The 18,189-nt window shown below is 39.7% G+C and overlaps 1 protein-coding gene across 10 annotated transcripts in view; it reads right to left on the bottom strand.

Moving 5' to 3' along the window:
* Nucleotides 1-18,189, bottom strand: part of IMMT (inner membrane mitochondrial protein) — a 52,727-nt gene that overhangs the window by 23,625 nt on the left and 10,913 nt on the right. For 2 of the 10 annotated variants that reach the window (XM_036333910.1, XM_036333907.1), the window contains exons 2-6: nt 11,547-11,620; nt 10,456-10,645; nt 4,766-4,859; nt 2,529-2,633; nt 2,103-2,198 (exon numbers count right to left, since the gene is read on the bottom strand). In XM_036333910.1, coding sequence (XP_036189803.1) covers nt 2,103-2,198; nt 2,529-2,633; nt 4,766-4,859; nt 10,456-10,645; nt 11,547-11,620 — 559 coding nt within the window. Of the gene's footprint in view, nt 1-2,102; nt 2,199-2,528; nt 2,667-4,765; nt 4,860-10,455; nt 10,646-11,546; nt 11,621-18,189 lie in introns of all 10 variants that reach the window. The other 8 variants (XM_036333914.1, XM_036333912.1, XM_036333905.1 and 5 more) reach the window with 7 other exon arrangements.

The raw sequence follows: 18,189 nt of genomic DNA, 5'->3' as shown, positions 1-18,189 counted from the left end.
CTTTGCCCAAAATGAAAGATAAAAATAACTAGACAAAGAAAAAAGGAAGGTAATGAAGCAGCGGGCAATGCCATCTTAAATTTATGGCTTACTTCAAGTTGTCCATATGATAAAAGAAGAGTAAAAAATAAATTAAAAACATAAAAGGGAAAAGTGATTTTGATTTGTAGTAAATAATTCAGAAAAAATTAAAAAGTGGAAAAAATAGAAATAGTTTACTTATTTAGACGTCAAAATATTCCTCAAAAAATACAACATTCTCAAAAAAACAAACAAAACACACCAATAAACAATAAAACACACAAATCTACACCTATGCTCCTCTGTCCCTTTTACACTTTATGTAATTCTAACAAACTTGCCTCCTCAGAGTAGGGCAGATCCAACGCATTAGGAGGGGAACAGGAACCACTCAAGGCAGAAGACAAATAGAAAAGGGGTAGGGAGAGACACACACACAAAAAAAACTCTAAAAACTGTAAAACAAACATTTCCTCAATTCATCAAAAAGCTACATGCCCACTACCAGGAGACATCACTATATTGCAGCACAGTACAATAAATTATGCTCCATGTACCTTATTTAAGACAGGAAAATACATTTTTACACATCTATTATCTTTTTTTAGACCATCAGAAAACTTAAAATTGAAATGTAAAAAGAAATATGCTTTAGTTAGCTGGAAATCGGAAATGTGTGGAACATCTGTCCCCCACCAATGGAAGATAAGAGGGCTACCACAGTGAGAGCCCAGAGGCTGGGTAATAAAGCAGAGGGTGCGCCACTCTGAACTGACAAATAAATTTATGAATTTAACAATTAAAAGACTGTTAGGCCATGCAACCTAACACCAAAAAACCAAAACAATCCAATTAAAAAATGGGCAGAGGACTTGAATAGATATTTCTCCCAGGAGAACATATGAAACGATGTTCAACATCTCTAATCATCAGAGAAATGCAAATTAAAACCATAATGAGATATCACATCACACCTGTCAGAATGGCTATCATCAATAAATCAACAAACAACAAGTGTTGGCAAGGATGTGGAGAAAGGGAACCCCCATGCACTGTTGGTAGGAATTCTAATGCAGCTGCTATGGAAAACAGTATGGAGGCTCCTCAAAAATTAAAAATGGAACAGCAATTCCACTTCTAGGTATTACCCAAAGAAATCCAAAACACTAATTCAGAAAGATATATGCATCCCTATGTTCACTGCAGCATTATTTACAATAGCCAAGATATGGAAGCAACCTAAGTGTCCATCAATAGATGATTGGATAAAGATGTGGCTGATACATACAATGGAATATTACTCAGCCATAAAAAATAATGAAATCTTACCAACTATGACAGCATGAATGAACCTAGAGTATTGTGCTAAGTGAAATAAGTCAGAGAAAGACAAATATGATATGCTTTCACTTATATGTGGAACCTAAAAAAATAAACAAACAGAAACAGACTCATAGATACAGAGAACAAAATGACAGTTGCTAAAAGGGAGGTGGGTTGGGGGACTGAATGAAAAAAGTAAAGGGATTAAGAAGTATAAATTGGTAGTTACAGAACAGGCATGGGGATGTAAAGTACAGCATAGGGAATATAGTCTACAATATTGTAGTAAGTATGTATGGTGCTTCTTGGGTACTAGATTTATTGAGGGGGATCACTCAGTAAATTATATTAAGTATCTAACCATTATGATATATACCTGAAACTAATGCAATATTGAATGTCATCTGTAATTGAAAAAAGTAAAAAAAAAAAGACTCAGGCAAATTGCAAACAATTTCTGTTCACCAGAGTACAAAGAACCTTTAGCACCAACCATAATAAAAACAAATGGAGAAAGTACAAGTATTACTTGGAGTTTTCACCAATGGGACACTAATAGCCCTTGTTACCTGGGTAAAAGAAGTTTAGATGGAAAGAACACAAATGATGAAATAAAGGTGGTGAATAGAGCAAGGCCACTAAAGAAAGAAAAGGAACCAGAACTAGCTGAGAGATGAGAAACTTATGCTGATGGTTGAAGAAGAGAGCAACTAACAGGGATGACCCGAAGTACTTCAGAAGTCGTCTGGTTTACATACACTCAAGCTTAACTTGTTCTTGCTTTTCTTGTTGTGCAAGGCGAGCTGCAACTTCTTCAGGTGGTCGCTCCCTTACAGAAGTTGAGGATGCTTCCTCTTGCAGCAAAAGTAGAGAGGAAATCAAATTTCAGCACAGAATTTCGAAAGCTCACAGGGATATAAAAATACCATCGTTTTACTTGCCAGCTTTATCAACTGAGAGCATCACTCAATGACTCCAACATGAAGAAATAAGAAATCAGTTCTTAGACTCCGTGTTTTCAAAGTTTTATTCAGACTTTGAAATTGTAAAAATTACCTAAGCAAGTCTGCAGACTTAAAATCAATATAAATGTGTACTTACATAGTGTCTAGGGGTTGTCTCGGCATTAAATAGTTCTGATGAGCATATCATTTATAAAACCACAGTATACATAATTAAACTACCTGAAGTTGCAGCCTTGGCTTTTCCTTCATCAATGTGAGGGTGATCAGTTTTTATAGAATCCTCATGCTGAACCGCAGGGGCTGGGACCGACAGTGTATCACCTGCTGCAGAAATAATTTTGGCTGCCTCTGTAGATGCTGTAAATATGTTACTCATGGTATTTATAGTTTCCCGGAATAACAGAGAAACACACAGGTATCCACTACTACTACCACCCACTTCATGTCTGACTCCTTAAAAACACAAATGGATGTGCTGCCAGTATTCAAACACACAAATAGACAGGGGCACTGTCCATCACATACCCAAACCCAGAAGATACAACAGCTGGGAAACACTAGAGAAAAGAGTCTTGTCAGCATCCACCTGCAGTTTAACCATCATTATTCTCAAGCAAGGCTTCTAGTAACAGTACTAAGTGCACTAGATATCAACACATGAGAGGCGTACATAAAAGATTTCCATAACATGGGAAAATAACAACAAAGGAAAAAAGAGCCTATAATGAAGAAGGCAGACAAAAGAAAGTAATTAACCAAAAAAACCATTTTAATTGAAGAGTGGTAGAGATGAAACAAGAGGTGTGAGCAAGAACAAGATGAACATTTTAAACACAAGATAGTGAATTAGTGAAGAACAGAACTCTGTTAAAATTATTTCAGACATATTTTTGAAGAAAGGAAAGTTGAAAAAACTCAAGAGCTCATAAATTATAAATAAAAGTGTTGAAGAGAAAAAGAGTAATTATAGAGGTGGAATAAAAGGGAAAAGAGCAACAAAATGGAGAAAATGTTTTTAAAGAAATGAAGGTCCCATATAAGAGATAAAGCTGGATTATCACAAAATCCATTAGCTTCCTGCTCTCCATTGGACCCTTGTGTATTCTCCACAATAGTGATCTTATTAAAATAAAAGTCAGATATCAGTCCCCTGGCTCAGAACCCTCCCAAGGACTTCCCATCCCACTCAGATATAAAGCAAAATTCTCTTTTTTAAGCAAATTCTTATGATGGCCTCCAGGACTGCCACAGTAGGCTTTCTGCTCCCTCGCTGGCCTCATTTGCTAGTAGTGTTCTTCTCTTGCTCCACACTCCAGCTTCATCTGCTCCTTGCTGGAAAATGCCAAGCCCTTGCACTAGCTAATCCCTCTGCCTGGGATGCCTTTCCCCACCAGCCTTCCATGACTCACTTCCTCATCTCTTAGCCTTAGCTCAAATGAAACCTTCCAGGCGACCTTTCCCTACTGACCCCATTAGAACTGCAACATTCCCTCCCACACTTACTTACCACTAACATCCTATACATTTTACTTATGTATTTAATATATGATCTCCCTCCCCTCATCCCACTAAGGAATAATCCCAGTGTTTGTGTTTGTTAGTTTTTACTATTCATTCATTGCTATATCCCCAGTACCTAGAAGACTGCTTGGCACATAGGAGTGAATATTTGCCAAATGGAAAAAAGTCAACTGATTTAATTGAGGACGGAGGAGACTAAGGAGTTCAAACATAACTAGCCTAACTCTAACCTGCTCAGTAACACATTTGAAGTGTATCGCTCAACAGGTTAGAGCAGTGATGGCGAACCTTTTGAGCTCGGGGTGGCAGCATTTTGAAAAACCCTACTTAACTCTGGTGCCGTGTCACGTATAGAAATTTTTTGATATTTGCAACCATAGTAAAACAAAGACTTATATTTTTGATATTTATTTTATATATTTAAATGCCATTTAACAAAGAAAAATCAACCAAAAAAATGAGTTCGTGTGTCACCTCTGACACGCGTGTCATAGGTTCGCCATCACTGGGTTAGAGTTAGGTTCAGTGCTCTTCACTAAGGTGGGATTATTAATAAATCGTGATGGCAAAAAATATCTACAGATCTAAACTAGATCAGACACTTTAATCACTAAAAATAGAGGAGAAAAAAACTAGTAAACAGGAAAAAAATAGGTGCAAAAAGAGAATATGTAAATCTGAAGGGGAAAGCTAGGAGTCAGAGGGGAAAAAAAGAAAAGAAAAAATAAAGTCTGTTGCAGGTAAGACAATTCTTGCCATTACCCTCACTGAGCAGCTATTCATAATAAAGCCCAATTCCATATCCCTCTCAACCTCTCAACCCCTAAAATGAGAGTCCTTCCTGCAGAAGGGCCACCCTTTTAACCACGGGTACAAATATATTAAAACAATTCATGTGCCCATAATTTTAGAAGAATGATTATAAATATAGGTACCTGTTGAAGCTGGAGTGTCACCCTTGTGTTTCTGGAGTTTAGATTCTTTCATTACCTCTGATACACTGGAGATTTTTAGTGGACCAGACTCAATCTTGGAAATGAAAAACATTTAACATTTCAGATATAAAACTGTTTATTCAGAAAGGTAGCATACAGTAACATGTATTATTTCAACAATCAAGTCTTTCAGGCTTTTAACACAGAGTTAGCACTTTACAACATAATGTTTTATTAACCATATTAAGAGAAGCCTTCATATTAAAAAAAAAAGCAGTTCAAAAATTTCATTCCAAAGGATTAATACTAACAAAGACTTCTCTTAGGGCAACTAATACATGATGTATGAGTATCCCTTTAAATATCACTCTTTTTACATATACAATATTGAGAAGACTATTTCCATTTGCTTCCTAAATCATGTGTTATCTTCTGTATACATTGTTAGAAACAAGTGATTTTTATAGGCTCTGAGTAAAAATGAAATTAGCTTTTTATATCTTTAATCTCCAGGATTCATGCAACTACATACTAAAAATATATAATCTAATTGTCACGCCTCTCAATTACCACCTGCCTTTAGTTTAAGGCCCTGTTCATTAATTCATTAATAGGACAGCCAGATGATGTGCTAGAGAAAATTACTGAGTAATAGCAATATTTTCATTTACCACCTATGTTGTCCCATTTTTTGCCAGAACTTGGTAGGCAGTGGGACTCAGATATCCCAAAGATGACTACTCAAACAAAACTCTGTCACTACCAGAAATTAAACATATATGTATTTTATTTTTATTAAAATTTTATTTTTTAAATCATGAAATACAGCTCACTATAACAAGCAAAATAATATAAAGATAAAGCAATAGTTCATTTGCCTCTCTATTGCTCCTTAGCTTTCCAGCACTCTCATGTTGCTACTGCTAATAGCTGAACTCAACCCTCCCCCCACCCATACCCTGAGCAGAAGCTCAGGAATATACACACATACAAATTTTCATTTCTTTAAACTAAAATAGGGTTATATTATATAAATGACCATGTAACTTGCTTTTTTCTCATTTAACAATACATCATGGACATTCTCTTCCAGCTCAAAAAATTCTTTCTTGTTGTATAATATCCTAATTTAACTGCATACCTAATATAGTTGCAAAACCCATAGTTTGGCCAATTACTCCCCTATTTTTGGTCATTCAAGTTGTTTTCTGTTTTGTTAAACATCCTTATCCATATAATTGAAAAGCACTATAGAGTGGTATCTGTAGGACAGTTTGCCAAAAGAGGAATTGCAGGGTCAAAGGGATTGAATATTTTCAACATATATTAAGAGATCACTTTCATACATGATTCTAGAAACCCATACTCTCACAATAAATGTGCTTGTGTATGAATATGATCTATTTCTAGACTGACTTACTCTTTTGTTAAAAATACTTTTATTTATTTCAGAGAGGAAGGGAGAGGGAGAGAGAGAAACATCAATGACAAGAGAGAATCATTGATTAGCTGCCTTATGCACACCTCTACTGGGGATGGAGCCCGCAAACCCAGGCATGTGCCCTTGACCAGAATCGAACCCAATACCCATCAGTCCACAGGCCGACACTCTATCCACTGAGCCAAACCAGCCAGGGCATAGCCATATTTGTTCTATCTCTAATTTCTAATCCTGTGTCAAAACCTTACTGTTTTATTAAAGAAGGATTATAACAAAGTCATTATCTGGAAAAGCAAGTATCATCTAACACTTTTCAAAATGTTCATAGCTACATTATTTATCCTTCTAGATGAACTAGAATCATCTTGTCTGATTCTTCAACCTCTAGAAAAATCTATTAGAATTCTATTAGCTATGTGTGTGTGCATGTATATGTACATGTATATGTCATTTCCCAGCTATATATAAATTTAGGAGAAATTTGAGAGAAATAAATTTGAGAGAAATGACATTTTTAACATGAGTCTCATTAAAGAATATAACATTTGTCTCCATTTAGGCAAGTCTTATTCCATGTCCATCAAAAAAATTTTAAGTTGCCCTAACTGGTTTGGCTCAGTGGATCCAGCGTCAGCCTGCAGACTGAAGGGTCCCAGGTTCTATTCCGGTCAAGGGCATGTACCTTGGTTGCGGGCATATCACCAGTAGGAGGTGTACAAGAGGCAGCTGATCTATGTTTCCTCTCTCATGGATGTTTCTAACTCTCTATCCCTCTCCCTTCCTCTCTGTTAAAAAAATCAATAAAATATATTTTTTTAAAAAAGATTTTAAGTTTATCTTCTCTCAATATTTACTATCTATGCATAAATAACCATGTTGGCACTAAAAGGATTCCCATAAAATAAAATGTATATTTTTTAAAAGCATTAAGTTGAGCCTTGGCCAGCATACACAGTGGTTAGAGCATCAGCCCACAGCACCGAAGGGTTGAGGGTTTGATTCCTGGTCAAGGGCACGTACCTGCATTGTGGGTTTAATCTACATAGTTGGGACACATGCAGGAGGCAACCGGTTGATGTGTCTTACCTCTCTCTCTCTCTCTCTCTCTCTCTCTCTCTCTCTCTCTCTGTTGTTTCCACTCTCTCTGAAAAGCAATGGAAAAAATATCCTCAGCTGAGGATTAACAAAATATAAAAATAAATAAATAAAAGCAATAAGTTAATAACAATGCGTAACAATTCAGAATGCTAATAAATAAATGGTAAAAATTTAAAAATAAAAACACTAACTGCGCCGATACCGGTTTGGCTCAGTGGATAGAGCATCGGCCTGCGGACTGAAGGGTCCCGGGTTCGATTCCGGTGAAGGGCATGTACCTGGGTTGCGGGCACATCCCCAGTAGGAGATGTGCAGGAGGCAGCTGATCGATGTTTCTCTCTCATCGATGTTTCTCTCTATCTCTCTCCCTTTCTCTCTGTAAAAAATCAATAAAATATATTTAAAAAAAAAAAAAAAAAAACACTAACTGCTATTTTAATTTAGAGGTGAGAAAACTCACTTTGGTCTGTGTAGTGAAGGATGCAGACTTGAAGAGAACATTAGTAGACAAAAGAAAGGAAGTAATTTAGGGTAGAAGACCACAATGGCAAAAGTTGTGCAAACAGAAGGGATCTTTGTGTAGTTCTCCGCTTTAACTCAAGGCCCTTGGAACAGTGCCTGGGTACATAATAAGCATTCGGCATACATTTGCTGAATAAGAATGGAAAGCACAGGCATATTTATAAGGTAAACTGGCATAAAGCCAAGGATGATTCAGAGATAAGGCCCAAAAGGTAAATGAAAGCCAGACTGGCAAATGTATCAAATGTCAACCTAGGAACTAGTAAAAACCACCAACTACAGAATAAAGCAACTGATGGCCAGCTCTTAGGCTACCAGTTAACCACTCTTGGATCCACTTTCCTTATTCAGAACATGAGACAATTTCTAAAGTCTCTAGTTTTTACATTCTGTGATCTTGTCTTTTAAACAACCCCATATAATAAAAGGGCAATATGCAAATTGACCCTAACAGCAGAACAACTGGGAATGACTGGTCACTATGACACACACTGACCACCAGGGGCAGACACTCAATGCAGGAGCTCTCCCTGGTGGTCAGTGCGCTCCCACAGGGGGAACTCTGCTCAGCCACAAGCCAGGCTGACGGCTGCCAGCACAGTGGTGGTGGCGGGAGCCTCTCCCACCTCCTCAGCAGCTCTAAGGATGTCCGACTGCAGCTTAGACCTGGTCCCTGCTGGCAAGTAGACATCCCCCGAGGGCTCCCAGGCTGCGAGAGGGCACAGCCGGGCTGAGGGACCCCCATGAGTGCACAAATTTTTATGCACTCTAGTAGAAAATGTACAAAAGTTCTTCATAAGTGAGCTCATAAAAACATGATAGCACTTATCAGATTCTCTGATATTGATATGAGGATAGCCTATCTCTGTCTCTCCCCAACCCCTTCCAACTCACTCTAAAAATCAATGGAAAAAAATATCCTCTGGGTGAGGATTAACAAAACAAAAAAAGAAAGAAAAGATTGTGTAGGATGAGAGGAACTAATCTAGTCTGTAAATTCATTTGCATATGAAATGATAAAGGTCAGAACTGGGATAAGGATAATGGTAATGCCAGAAAGAGAATAAATATCAGAGATTAAACATGATAGAATAGCTAATAAAATATAGGCAACTATGGAAATGAATCCAAGAATTCTAACCTACCTACCGGACAGCATGGTACTATCTTTAATACAAATAAAGCAAATCAAGAAGTGCGTATGTTTTGAGGTTGTCCAATATGGACCTGCCAAGTTACCCTAGTGGAAATGTTCAGTGGAGTAGTTAAAGGACTGAGAAGAAGTCAAGGTTATTATTGAAAGAGATAAACATGTCACCTAAGAAGAATGACACTTAAAGTCACACGTGAAGTGAGAAAAGAACACTACTATGAGCTATTCAGCCTGACTCCATGCTCCTAGAATTGCTTCCAGCTATTTCTCCTGGGTCATGGAGCTTAAAATGGACTGAGGATTTTAGAATGAACCCACAGGATTCTGCTCCTTGATTATTGGAGATGCAAGACTATCTCCCTCAGGCAGCATAAACATTTCAAAGTTCATACAAAGAATAAATGATATAGAAGACTAAACAAGAACATTTTGAAAAAGCATGTTTGGGGGCTGGGGATTGTCAGAGGACACTTGCTTTTCTAAATATTAACTTTGTTACAGGATTGGCCTCTAGACCAGGGGTGGGCAAACTTTTTGACTCGAGGGCCACAATGGGTTCTTAAACTGGACCAGAGGGCCGGAACAAAAGCATGGATGGAGTGTTTGTGTGAACTAATATAAATTCAAAGTAAACATCATTACATAAAAGGGTACGGTCTTTTTTTTCAATAGTTTTATTCATTTCCAACGGGCCAGATCCGGCCCGCGGGCCGTAGTTTGCCCATGGCTGCTCTAGACCATACTAGATACTGGAGAACAGAAGTCCACCCAGCTTCTAAGAATAAACTGATCAGCCATGTCCAGCCTCACAGCATAAAGAAATACCCACTACTAAATCAGCAAATATCCATGCTCTCTTTTGTAAATTTTTTTCAAACAGTTGTTTGAATGAAAATATATTTAAGATTTTTTTTTTAAGCTTGATGGGGGAAAACAAGGGTGAAACTCTGAAGAATATGTACAAAGTCCAAGGAATGCCAATCAGTACTGAAGAACCAATTAGTATGTAGCTGAAAATTCTGACTCTGATTTGTGGCCTACAAGGAGCCATTACTAACAAAAACATTTGGGTTCTGTGTCAGGACCATTCTATGTTTGCCTTCAGTGATGTAAGTCAGAGCTTGACAGCAGCAATGGTGTGGGCTGACACGGACCCCCTCAGTTCACAGGACAGCCAGGGTTACCTCTACCGGAGCTGGCTCTTCCATTTACCTTCATGTGCCAACCAATTATTTCCTATATGATGTATACTAAGTGGGAGCACTTATGGGACTCCAAAGGGATAAAATTCCAACACTACAGATTAATATTTTTAAAAACCTGACAAATCCATCTACTGAATTATACATGTAAGTTCTACTGAATTATACATGCAAGTTCTACTAAATTATACATGCAAGATACTTTCAAGATGAAAACAACCTGCTTTTAAAAGTATGCCATAGGGTAAATTGAAGTAATATTTAAAATGCTTACCGGCTTCTTTGACAATGAAATACTATAAGGTGAGGAACCAAGAACCGTCTCAAAGAGTTTGTCTGAGTAAGGTATGGTTTTCTCTACACTTTCTCGGAAATGAGAATCCAATTTGGCATACAGGATAGTGCCACCAATACCTCCGCCAACAAACAAAAGACCAGCTCCAGCAATTTTGGCAGGAGACAACCTGAGTGAAAGAAATAGGAACACATTTATATTTCCTGCCTCTCCTAAATCTATGCAAAGACCTCTAACCACTACTTCTCTGCCACTGCTTCAGACCATAGCAAGTTTATTAGCGCAGCTGCACATCACCTTTTCCTGATTTATTTTAAACATGTCCACAATAGAAAATCACATTTATTTATTTATGAGTAACTAAAAAAAATTTAAATACAGTAATAGCTAGGATAGATATGAAGCAATCTACCCTTTAACACTTAACATTCAAGATGTTCACAATCATGAAATTTCCTTTGAACCCAAAAAAGAACTATCACTTTCAAATTTCCTCTTCCCTTAAATCAAACCATTTATAAAAGTGAGATAATAAAACAACAAACATAACTAACAACACTTTTTAAATTACAATGTGCCAAATTCTAGACATAAATCTATTTGCCAAAGAGTGGAAGAGAGCACAGGATGGGGACGCTTCTACCTTGAATGCCAACTTATTACCAAAGAACCAAAAAGAGAATCATAACGAACTTTCACCTATAAGAAAGTAATGATCCAAAGATATTACAGTAAAGCTTCAGTGTTCAAACCCCTTAAAAGGTTCCAGCAGCTATTACCATAGTCAAGGAAAAGACACACACACAGACCCTCTTAGCCAGGGGTCCTCAAACTTTTTAAACAGGAGGCCAGTTCACTGTCCCTCAGACCGTTGGAGGGCCGGACTATAGTTTAAAAAAAACTATGAACAAATTCCTATGCACACTGCACATATCTTATTTTGAAGTAAAAAAACAAAACGGGAACAAATACAATATTTGTATTTGCATGTGGCCTGTGGGCCGTAGTTTGAGGACCCCTGCTCTTAGCAGACAGTTAAAAGTCTATTTACAGTGAGACATACTACATACCCAGAACTGCCTGCAGTGGAGTATCTACGGCATGGTCGCAAGGGACGGAGGATAAACTTCCCACAGAGACAACTCTAGAGAGGAAGAAGAAAACATGAGAACCAATACAGTTAAAGGAATGTGGGAAGCTTTTAGAGTTGGTAACTTAAGAACTAATACTTTTATTACAAATGTCTTCATTAAACAAAAATTATTTTACTTTCAGAAATTAATTTACCATGAAACATATTTATAGACCCTTAAAAACAATGATGATTCTTGCACCCCACAAGTCATATAAAATATATTTTAAGATTTTTTTTTAAAGGGATTATCAGACTATGATCAATTAGCACTTTTAAGTGTTATATATGTTAATTATTTCTTGGATATAAGTGGGATTTGCCATAATGCTTTTTTTTTTAATTTCAGAGAGGAAGGGAAAGGGAGAAAGAGACAGAAACATCAACAATGAGAGAGAATCACTGATCAGCTGCCTTCTGGCCGCCCCCTACCAGGGATCGAGCCTGAACCCCTGCATGTACCCTGACTGGGAATTGAACTAGTGACTTCCTGGTTCATAGGATAAAACTCTACCACTGAGCAACACCAGCTGGGTTCTCTCTCTTAATTAAAAAGAAATTAGTGAAATTCTCAGATGAGAATTTCAAAAAAATACATTTAAAATAAAAACTCAAAGTTTAGTTGTGTATAGAGTGAACTCTCCCACATTCTTCTGACCCCCAGCTACTCAGCCAATGCTATCCAGATACATTTTGTGCCAGAAAATTCCTGACCCACAACCTTTACACAAATGATACCATGTTCAACACCCAGTTCTGTACAAAGGTTCATTCAACAATACATATTTGAGATCATCCTATCAATATATGACAATCTTTGGATTTTACAGATTCAGTATTCCATTGTATGGATGCTACTTAATGTATTTAACCAGCCCTCTTTGGATTGACATTGGGTTTTGTCTTTATTTTTGTTATAATAATTCTGCCTGGGAAACATAATGTCATTTTGGCTCAATTCTTAAAATTTGCAATGTTGATAAGTACTGCAAAATTAGTCAAACTGCCCTCTAGTAATAATATGAGAATGTTTTCCACAGCCTTCCAACACACTTTCAATGCAGTTTTAATCACAATTTTCTTTATTATGACTATCTTTTTTTATATTTATGATCCCTTTTTATTTCCTCTTATATGAAGTATACGAGCATATCCTTTTACCACTTTTAAATAAGACTAATCTTTTCCATACTCTTTTAAGTGTTCTTTAAGTATGAAGAGAAACTAGCCATGTATCTGCTAAAAGCAATGTTTTTATCCAGTTTGTGATTTGTTTTTTATCTTTGCTTATGGTAGCTTATGCTGTGCAAAAAAATTACTTTTATGTAGTCAAAACTGTCAATTTTTCCTTGTATGCCTTCTGAGTTTTCTCATATTCTTAAAAAGCCACCCTCAGATTATATAATAACTAGAGGCCCGGTGCACAAAAATTTGTGTACTGGTGGGGTGGGGGGGTTGGGGGGAGTGTCCCCCAGCCCCACTTGTGCCCTCTCACAGTCTGGGACCCCTTGGGAGATAACCACCTGCTGGCTTAGGCCCGCTCCCCGGGTGGCAGATGGCAGGCCCAATCCTTCAGTGCCTGCCCCGCCTCCTGGGTCACGCACACGGCAGGGCCGATCCGGGATTGGGGCGCCACCCTGGGTCGGGTCGCACACAGGACATCCTGGGCAGGTCGCACATGGGACAACCGGGCGGGCCGGCCAATCGCTGTTGCCCCGCCCGGCTGCCCCGGGTCAGGTCGCACACGGATGCCCGCCGCCCTGGGTCGCAGATAGCAGGCCCAGATGGCGGCAGGGCAGGCGGGATGGCACTGTCCCGCCCTGCGCGCAGTATGCAAATTAGCCCTCATCTTTGTTGGCGGTTAATTTGCATATCATGCTGATTAGCCTATGGGAGGCGTAGCGAAGGTACGGTCAATTATCATGTTTGTCTATTATTAGATAGGATTCTTCCATGATCTCTTCTACTCTGATGGTTTCAATTTTTTATATTTAAATCTTTGGACCTAATGTAAGGTATAAGGTATAGATTCAATTTTATTTTTTTCCAGATGTCTACTCAGTTGTCCCTAAGTCATAGAAAGCATAATCCACTTTTTCTAACGATTTGAAATGCCACCTTTAAAATATACTAAATTCCTGGATGCATTTAGAGTACCTAATTTGTTTACTTACCTATTATCTATTTATAACTAATACCACAATGTATTAACTACTGCATATTAGGATTAGCTTTCAATCTGGTAGGGCTAGACCTCTCTTTTAGTACTATTCTTTTTCAGAATTTTTCTGGATTAAAAATTTTTTATTGAATTTATTAGGGTGACATTGGTTAATAAATGTATATAGTTTTCAGGTGTACAATTCTATAATACATCATCTGTATACTGTAGTGTGTTTACCACCCCAAGTCAAGATTCCTGTCACCATTTATCCCCCTTTTACCTTCCCCCCATACCCCTTTCTCTCTGGTAATCACCATTCCGTTGTGTCTATACGTTGTTTTATTCTTTGCTAAATTCCTTCACCTTTTTCACCCTGTCCTCCAAACGTCCTTCCCTATACAGCTGTCAGTCTGTTCTCTGTATCTATGAGTCTGTTTCTATTTTGTTTGTTAGCTTACTTTGTTCATTAGATTCCACATATAAGTGGAATCTGCATTGAAGATGTGTTGGAAGGCTGTGGAAAACATTCTCATATTATTACTAGAGGGCAGTTTGATTAATTTGGCAGTATTTGTCAATACTGCAAATTTTACTTTAAGAAATGACATGTTTCCCAGGCAGAATTACTTACTATTATAACAAAAATAAAGACAAAAACCCAATGTCCATCCAAATCATATGGTATTTGTCTTTCTCTGACTGGCTTATGTCACTTAGCATAATACTCTCCGGGTCCTTCCATGTTGTCCCAAAAGGTAAGATTTCCTTTTTTATAGCTGAGTAGTATTCCACTGTGTAACTATACCACTGCTTTTTTATCCAGTCATCTACAGATGGGCACTTGGGCTGCTTCCAAACCTTGGCTACTATAAATAATGCTGTAATGAACAGAAGGGTGCATTTCTGGATTTTTAAAAGCTGGGCTATCAAAATGCTTTCAATGAAATAACACACCTTCAAGTATAAAATGCACCCTGATTTAAAAGGGGTAAAATGTGAGCAAATTTATCTTTTATGACCAAAAATGATAGCAATAAAAAGTTTCATACTTCTGTATGAGAAAAAAACAGAAATGATAATATCATGAGTCAAATTAATAGGATTTTTATTAAATCTGTGGCTCTTGATTTTTAAAAAAGTATCATTTTCATTAGCCTACCTTCATATTCTATGTAGCATTTAATATCCTGAATAGAACATTAAAAGCTAGAAAATTTAAGGCTTTCATGGTTTTATCACACAAGTAAAAGTCCATAGACACCCACTTAAAAAAAGTTTATTATCTTTTAGTTTAGTTTTGCCTACTTAAAAAAAGTTTATTATCTTCTAAATCTCTTTTAATCTAGAGGTTTTCCCTCCAAAATTTAATTTGTTGAAAGGAACCTGGGTTGCTTGACCTGTAGAATTTTCCAGACTGGATTTTGTTCAAGATGCAATTTAACATGCTCCTGCCCTCTGTACTTTCTGTAAACTAGCGTTGGATCCAGACACTTGCTCAGGCTCAGGTTTACCCTCTGGCAAAGCTTTAGGTGGTATTGTGTTCTTTCATCAGGAGGCACATGTCTTGGTTGTCTCTCTTTGTGGATGTTATCAATTGTGTTACTGTACAATGTCTATATTCATTACTTTATTCAGAGTCTCAAAAAGTAGTCTCTAATTCATTATTTTTCATTTATTTGACATTTTTTTATTATTATTTTTTTTTTTAGTTAATCTTTACCCAAAGATATTTTTTCCATTGATTTTTAAAGAGAGTAGAAGGGCTGAAACCGGTTTGGCTCAGTGGATAGAGCGTCGGCATGCGGACTGAAAGGTCCCAGGTTCGATTCCAGTCAAGGGCATGTACCTGGGTTGCGGACACATCCCCAGTGGGAGATGTGCTGGAGGCAGCTGATCGATGTTTCTCTCTCATCGATGTTTCTAACTCTCTATCTCTCTCCCTTCCTCTCTGTAAAAAAATCAATAAAATATATTTTAAAAAAAAAAAAAAAGAGAGTAGAAGGAAGGGTGGGAGGGTGAGTGAGAGAGAGAAAGAGAGAGAGAGAGAGACATATCAACTGGTTGCCCTGGGGACTGGGGCCACCTGGAGCCGGGGAACTAACCTACAACCCAGGTACATTCCCTTGACTGAGAATTGAACTCTCGACCTTTCAAACACTAAGCCACACCAGCCAGGGCCATTATTAACATGAGAGGCCTGATGCACAAAATTCGCACAAGAGTAAGCCTTCCTTCCCCGGGCTGCCGGCACCGGCTTCCCTCTAGCATCTGGGACCTGGGCTTCCCTCACAGCCCCACCTCTGTCCAGGTCATCCGGAAGGACACCCGATCTAATTAGCACAGGGGTGGGCAAACTTTTTGACTCAAGGGCCACAATGGGTTCTTAAACTGGACCGGAGGGCCAGGAAAAAAGCATGGATGGAGTGTTTGTGTGAACTGATATAAATTCAAAGTAAACATCATTACATAAAAGGGTACGGTCTTTTTTTTTTTTTAGTTTTATTCATTTCAAATGGGCCGGATCCGGCCCGCGGGCCGTAGTTTGCCCACGGCTGAATTAGCATATTACACTTTTATTATTATCTATCTATATATATAAATATATAAAAGCCTAAGTGACCATTATGACAAGTCAACCAAACGACAGGTCAACTGGTCACTATGACAACACACTGACCACCAGGGAGCAGACACTCAATGCAGGAGCTGCCCCCTGGTGGTCAGTGCGCTCCCATAGCCAACCTCCTGTGGTCTCTACCCTAGCCAGCCAACCTCCCGTGGTCCCTTCCTCCCCACCCCCCAGCCAGCCCCAATGTACCCCGATCACTGACCAGGCTGAGGGACCCTACCCATGCACAAATTCGTGCACTGAGCCTCTAGTCCTATCTAATAAAAGAGAAACATGATAATTGGTGTACGACCGCTACCCTTCCCATCGGCTAATCAGGGCAATATGCAAATTAACTGTCAGCCAAGATGGCGGCTGGCAGCCAGGCAGCTTGAAACTAACATGAGGCTTGCTTGCTTCAGTGACGGAGGACTCCAACGTTCCCCGCCTGCCGCTGCAGGCCTCTGAGCTGGCAGTTTGAAACATAGTTACAAAAACAGAAGCTAAACAAAACCCCAGAAACCAGCTTTCAGCTAGCCGGGATCTCAGACCTGGAGTTGATACAGAGTTTCGATTGTAGAACCGAAACAAAGCAGATACCTGCTTTCTGGAGCGGTGGCCTAAGAGCTGGAGCCTCAGAGCTAAAGCTGGCTCAGATTAAAAAAAAGAAAGAAAAAAGAAAAAAGAAAAAAGGAGCAGTTGGGAGCTTCAGTCCCAGCCTGAAAACAGCCCTCAGCCCCTCACCCAGACTGGCCAGGCACCCCAGTGGGGACCCCCACCCTGATCCGGGACACCCTTCAGGGCAAACCAGCCAGCCCCCACCCATGCACCAGGCCTCTATTCTATATAGTAAAAGGGTAATATGCCTCCCAGCACCGGGATCAGCGGAGCCGCGAGGTCTCCTGACACCCGGATCAGTATGACAGGGGGAAGCACCCAAACCCCCTGATGGGCCCTGCTCTGTGCGTGACAGGGGGGAGCTCCCCAACCCCCTGATCGGTCCTGCTCTGTGCGTGACAGGGGGGAGCTCCAGAACCTCGATTGACCCTGCTCTGTGCATGACGGGGCAGCGCCCCAACCCCGATTGGCCCTGCACTGTGCGTGACGGGGTGGCGCCGCAACCTCCCCATCGACCCTGCCTTGAGTGTGACAGGGGGCGGTGCCCCAACCCCCCAATCGGCCCTACCCTGAGTGTGACTGAGGGTGGCATCGCAACCTCCCGATCCGCCCTGCTCTGTGCATGACAGGGGGCAGCGCCCCAACTCCCCAATTGGCCCTGCTCTGAGCCCGACCAGGGGCTGCACCTAGGGATTAGGCCTGCCCTCTGCCACCCGGGAGCAGGCCTAAGCCAGCAGGTCGTTATCTCCCGAGGGGTCCCAGACTGCAAGAGGGCACAGTCTAGGCTGAGGGACCCCTCCCCCCCCCCCGAGTGCACAAATTTTTGTGCACCGGGCCTCTAGTCCTATCTAATAATAGGCAAACATGGTAATTAACCATACCACCGCTACGCTTCCCATTGGCTAATCAGCAGGATATGCGAATTAACTGCCAACCAAGATGGCGGCCAGCAGCCACGCAGCTGAAATGAACAGGAGGCTTGCTTGCTCCAGTGATGGAGGAAGCCAAGGTTCCCCGCCTGCTGCGGCCCAGCTCTGAGCTCCAGATGCAACAATGTTGCAATTATAGAACCTAAACAAACCCAGAAACCTGCTTTCAGCCGCCAGCGGGCTCAGAGCTTAGAGGGCCAGTGATGGCAACAGAGTTTCAATTATAGAAGCTAAACAAACCCAGATACCTGCTTTCAGCCAG

Source organism: Myotis myotis, unplaced genomic scaffold (assembly GCF_014108235.1).
Source record: "Myotis myotis isolate mMyoMyo1 unplaced genomic scaffold, mMyoMyo1.p scaffold_m19_p_14, whole genome shotgun sequence".
NCBI classification, from domain to species: domain Eukaryota; kingdom Metazoa; phylum Chordata; class Mammalia; order Chiroptera; family Vespertilionidae; genus Myotis; species Myotis myotis.
Note: the sequence above shows the minus strand (reverse complement) of the source record. Positions and strands in the feature narration are given on the sequence as shown.